This window comes from Cynocephalus volans, chromosome 5, assembly GCF_027409185.1.
Source record: "Cynocephalus volans isolate mCynVol1 chromosome 5, mCynVol1.pri, whole genome shotgun sequence".
Classification (NCBI taxonomy): Eukaryota; Metazoa; Chordata; class Mammalia; order Dermoptera; family Cynocephalidae; genus Cynocephalus; species Cynocephalus volans.
In genome coordinates this window covers 81,207,095-81,213,094 of record NC_084464.1, presented here as the reverse complement: position 1 = coordinate 81,213,094, position 6,000 = coordinate 81,207,095, and the positions used below count along the sequence as shown (strand labels likewise).

The following is a 6,000-nucleotide window of genomic DNA, read 5'->3' as shown; positions in this document are numbered from 1 at the left end:
CTCTCTCTTTCCCTCTCTCTCTCTCTTCTTCTGCCCCACCAATTGTGCTACAAATTATACGCCTCTCCCATGCCTCCTGCTCTGCCTCTAAACAATCCATATTGTTAAAAGAAAAAATGTGATTTGCCCCTACTATCCTCATCTTTTGTTGCTAGCCTATATAAAGAGAAGTTTCACTCAGTCTCTTTTCCGCTACCCAATTACTCTGTAATGCACTGAAAACTCACTTCCTTCACTCATTTTCTTGATTCTCTTTGCAGTCCTTGACCTTGCTGACTGTTTCTTGCTGTGTGTCTAAGCGCTCAGGCAATGAGTGCTAGAGGAATTCAGACCTCCATTATCTTTCAATAGCATCACTTAAACTGGGTTATAATGTCAATGTAATTGAAGTCACTGATGAAAATGCCTGTGCTCTTAGAATGCACAACATTCACTGTGACCTCTTAAACCACATTTGGAAGGAAATATATGTGACTTGTTGACACCAAACATATCTTATCAATTCTCTTAGCAGATGTGGCTAATTATTTTTTTTGCATGCAGATTGACATTTCTAAGAAAAAAAAAAAAAGTTACCTGCCTGTCTACTTTTCTAGTGTTCAGCTTATAATATTTTTACCAAGGAGGGACTAATTCAGTTTATTCTGTGTTCACTATATATATATATATATATATATATATATATATATATATATATATATATATATATATATATATATATATATATATATAAAACAAAGGACTTAGAGAGGGGTAAGGAGGGGAGACAGGGAAGAACCTTATGTTAAGAGCCCCGGGAGGAAAACTGATCTGCTTTTTCCCCACAGGAAGAGGGGGTCCTTCAAGTCCTCCCACATCAGGATTCAGCAAAAAGAGTCTCTGAGAAAATAATGAGGGAGGATAAGAATGTCAAGCGTCTGTCCCTGGGTTGCCGTCATTCACATCCTCATGAAGCTGTCATCTTGCAGCCCTACAATTGCTTCCCTCCATTCCTGCCCTCGCACAGTCAGCTTTCAGCAGATTGCATCTGTTGATCCTCCCTTCGTTATGCATGAGGCATCCCTTTTTGTTTAATCTGTCTTTAGCTGACAGCCAAAGTAAGATGGATCCGAAGGGTAAACTCAGAATATGGAAGCCCGCCTTACATGACACCCAATGAAACTTACCCTTGTGTTTCTTTCTCTGTATTATATTCCTCCTTCCTAAGATATGAATAATAATGCAGGAGAAACTCTCTGAGTTACAGAATGAGTCTTATATTGAGAAGAAAGGCACTTGTTCAAAACACCAGAAATACAGACGAGGACACTGGGTTTTTTCCAAAGTTGATAGAACATACTGTCTCAGATCACAGATTTAATATTCATCGTACTGCCTATCTGCCCCTCCTAGGAATGGTTCCTCCTAGGAATGGTTTAGCTGTTACCAATGAGTCACACATTTTGTTGGTGATGAAATACCTCAAGAATCCCCTTTGCCTGCCTGGGTTGGAGAAGCAAACCAACAACCAATAGTATGAGCAAAGAGAGACCTAGAGCACTAAGAGGATATTAGTCCTTCTACCAAAGAAAAGACTACACAGTTCCAGAGATGGAAACTTTCAAGATTCCTACATAACCACCTTACCTAGGTCCAAATTAGTAGGTAAATGTGAGGGAAAAGAGACCAAAGCAAACAGTGACCTTTGGATGCGACCCTGCATTTTCAGTGGCTTCTCTTTGGTTCAGCATTGTTAATTTGTCCAGTGAGTATCCGTGACTTTCTTAGCATCAGCTTTCCCTACAGAGGGAACAGAATGAGGAGGAACAGAGAGAATACAGGCTTTGGAATTAGAGAGACCTTGTTTGAAAACGCTGCTTCAGTTTTACTAGCTGTGTAGCTGGGTGATTTACTTACCATCTCTGAGCTTCAGTTTCCTCATCTGTAAAGCAGAAATCAGAAGAGTGCTTCCCTCATAGGGGTGCTGGTTGAAAGTCATACTATGCACAGAAAGCGTGTGATTGAGAGTTTGGCATTTAGTAGGAACTCAAAATATTACATCTATTTTGACTAACAAACAATTCTTTCTTTAAGATATTAACTGACTCATTTTAGTTACCATTTCTCATCTATTGATTTCGGATAAAAGGATACATCTTAAAAGATAATACTGCCCTTTACACCTACCTTGTACATTTTAAATGCACCACTGAAATTCTGCCAGAAAATAAAATGGAAAGCTTACCTCTTCAAGAATATGTAATTATTGCTGACCGTCAACCAGCTTGAAGAAGCTCTGGATTAATTAACGGTGACCTACAATTAAATACGACATTACTTAGAGAAAGATCTGGTGGTCCCAGAAAGCACTGTTTCAGGAATAATGAGGGTTTATCACTCTTATTTGCTTCCTAAGTGACAGTTATCAACATTGGTTATTCAGATTTTTAATCAAAAATAGGAAAAATGCATAAGATTCTGTACTGCTATCAAGAAAACTTTTAAATATTTGTCATTTTAAAATAAGTTAAATATTTTTATATTCATATCTATGATACAGAATACTTTTAAGAACACAGATTAGTCTGTCACATTTTCCTTTAAGCAACACATTTCATTAAGAAGGCTGTTAAGTGGAAATTGTTTTTATAACTTGAAATCGTTGCTTTCTCTCCTAGAGAAAGAACGCATGTTTCACAACAGGGTCAGAAACATAAGCATAACACAGGGCTATGCAGTGAACCAAGAGAGAAGTATTTGGTTAGCACCTCCAGCTTCCCAGCCTATACGAATATATATATATGAAATATTTATATATAAGCATTCTCTTGCATTCTCATATCATTTTTCCTGAATATGGTTATCTAAAAATAGATTCGTCTTTCACCTAGTTCATTTCTCATTTTCAGATACACTGTTATAAGTAAAATTCTACACCAATTTAATGATAATTTTCTTTAAATATCACCAAAATAATCTGTAGTTAGAGATGACAGCTAAAAACCCGTTGCCCTCTGCTACCTCTGAATATCCCAAGAAAATATTGCTAAAGGAATTTTTTTTAAGTATGAAGCCACAACAAACAATGAGAAAGGAAACAACAGTAATAAAGTTTTTAAATTTCTGCAGTGAATATCTTCAATATTCTAAGTTAATATTATTTTGAACCTAGAATTCTATATCTAGCCAAATTATCAATCAAGTTTGAAGGTAGAAGGAAACCATTTTCAAACATGTCTGATCCCAAATTTATCTACCATGAACTTTCAGTAATCTACTGGAACTCTGCTAAAACCAGAGATTAAACTAAGAAAGAAGACAACATGGGATCCAAAAAACATGGGATTCAACACAAGAGAGAGGTGGAAGGAATCCCCAGGATGATTGTGAAGGGAGACCCCGAGATGACTGCTGTGAACAATTACGGGAAATTAGACCATACAGTCTGTAGGAGGTTAGAAGCCCTGGGAAAGACAGACTATCTGAAGTGTTTAACGATATGAAGAGAAAATTTACACGTCCAGGGTAGCATTTGGGGATAATTAATTGTTGTGTATTTAGAAAATTTTTAAAAGATAAATATGACACAATTGCAAAAAAAATATCTTAGAGGGGTGGCTATTAGGAACCTATGGCTTTTAACCAGATTTTTCGGGTTCAAATCCTGGCTGTGCTACATATACCTTATTTCCTCAAATGTAAAACACAGATAATAATACTTACCTCATTGTATTGAAGAATATATGAATAATCTGGAAATCTCAAAGAACATGTCTATCCACAACCCAAGAGCTCGATACATATTAGTAGTTGCAGTATGCTCCATGGCCCAGCTCTATGTAGCATGTATATAATCGCAAGAATATAAAACTGAATATTCACTAAACTGAAAATACAATAAGTAACTGAGGCAGAAGCCTGGAAGGATGAGACGAGTGCGTGTTTATGGTGAGAGGAAAGGGTGTGCACAGAAGGGAAGATACTCTCAATGTTCATTACTTGATAATACCCAAAAGTAAAAGCCCCCAAAATAGTAATAGAAGCATACTGTTTAGAAGTCCAAAAGAGAATACTAGAAGGATTAGCTGAAAGGATTTAAAATGGTTGTTGCCCTTTGAATAGGGGTATGGACAGAAGGCAGGCACAGTTATTTTTCACAAACCTTGTAGAAAAGGTATTTGACTCTTTAAGCTCTATGTATGAATATAGATTTAAAAATTAAAACCAGACTTAAAGCAAATCAGAAAATCCACCTGTATGTAATGCCAGATAGAAAGCATTTTACAAAGCAGTACATAGAAGAGAATGGAGACAGCTTTGCTATGTGCAGACACTAGCGCATAATGAACAACCATGTATTCCCAGGGATAGCAATTAAGCTCTTTCAATGGATGTTCCTTGTGTGTGTCATTTTAAAAAACATCTGACCCTAATTGTCAGACTTCTTCTGCATCTGGCAGGACTTCCCCTGGCTCTCTGTGTCACTGTAACAAGTGAATAACGAAAAAAAAAAGTGTGTCTGTGGACACTTGTTTATAATGGCATTCAGGGTCCTGAAGCCAGGCTGACAGATGCTCTTCCAGACGGTTAATGAGATAAAGGTTCCTCCAGCTGGCCCTTAAGCACAGATTACACCTTAGGGAAACATAAGCAGATTATTCCAGAAACAGACACTGCTGCATGTTCTTCATAAATTAGCACCTTCCTAAAGGTAAACTAAACCAAGAAGGTTATCCTCATTCAGGTGGCATTAATATTTAATTATTTTTCATATTTCTGTCATTTTATATTTTTTAATGAGATTTGGGGTTGTTCTGTGATTGTCATCAGAATTACCAATGCACAAAAGCCAGAATGCATCTGGAAACTAGAAGGGCTATTTTTGTTTTTTGGGTTTTTCTCCAAGTTCAAGGAACCAAAGGTAAGTCATTGAAATGTTTGCTTATTTTAAAAATTGCTTATCTGTAAAATCTATTTATAGATGTAACATTCACAATCAATAAGGTCACTATTTTATCTCAGGGGGCCTAGTATATGGTAGGCCCTGAATTAATATTGATTGATTGATTGATTGATTGATTGATTGATTGAATGATTATCAGAAATGGTTTCCACTTGTTTAATATTTACTACATAATCTTAAGTGCAGTTTATATTAACAAAATAGGACAGATGACTGTATTCTATTTGCTGTCATAAAACATTTGATGCAGATTCATATCATTAATACCAATCTCATTAGTAGGTCCATGAAACCAATTCTGTTTATCCACCCAAACTCAACAAATAGAATCTAAAAATGATATCAATATTTTAAGTCATTTATGATCAGACAAAAAAATGCATTTTTTACCTTCTCCCTATTAAATCATGAGTTTCTTTCCCTTAGAAAATAGCAAGTGTGCTTCTTCAGCATTCATGGTGATGACCAACTTGGCAACTTGGTTGTTTTTGAAGTTATATGAATAAAAGAACAGGCAGTGTATGTTCTTGCAGCAAATCTTCAACTGAATCTGAAGTTAAAGCAAGCCACAATACAGGCTCTTTTTTAAAAAATTGTGCATTTTATTTTTTAAAATATCTGTAGAAGAAAGCTTGACTTTTTCTTTAAAGGATAAGCCTGATTTTATAACATACTCAATCTTTTTAAGACATTTGAAATCAGTAATGTTTTGTTCTTCTTTAAGGATGACGTAGCTTCAGATAATGAATGTTTTAATTCAAGAATTGGTTTGAAAATTCCATGGAAAAGCTAAAAAAAATAGTTATTGCTTGTGTAAGTTACAAAATAACTGTGATTTCATCAGTTATTTTATATGTAACTTCTCAGTGGTCGCATTTGGAGGGAGAAAACAATTTCTGGAAAAGATTGTATTAAAATTTACTTCGTGTTTTGTTACCTATAAATCATAGTGAATGAAGCAAAAGTTTACTTACCTTTCCTTTTGATTATCAATTATATATGAATGTTTACATTCATAAATACATTTTAATTAGAAACAATGATGGAATTCCAGCAAA

The 6,000-nt window shown here is 35.3% G+C and overlaps 1 protein-coding gene across 1 annotated transcript in view; it reads left to right on the top strand.

Moving 5' to 3' along the window:
* Positions 1 to 4,833: 4,833 nt before the first annotated feature.
* The window catches only part of IMPG1 (interphotoreceptor matrix proteoglycan 1), a 126,913-nt gene continuing 125,746 nt past the window's right edge, over positions 4,834 to 6,000 (top strand). The window contains 1 exon segment of the mRNA XM_063098170.1: positions 4,834 to 4,900. Within this exon segment, the coding sequence (XP_062954240.1) occupies positions 4,834 to 4,900 (67 nt within the window).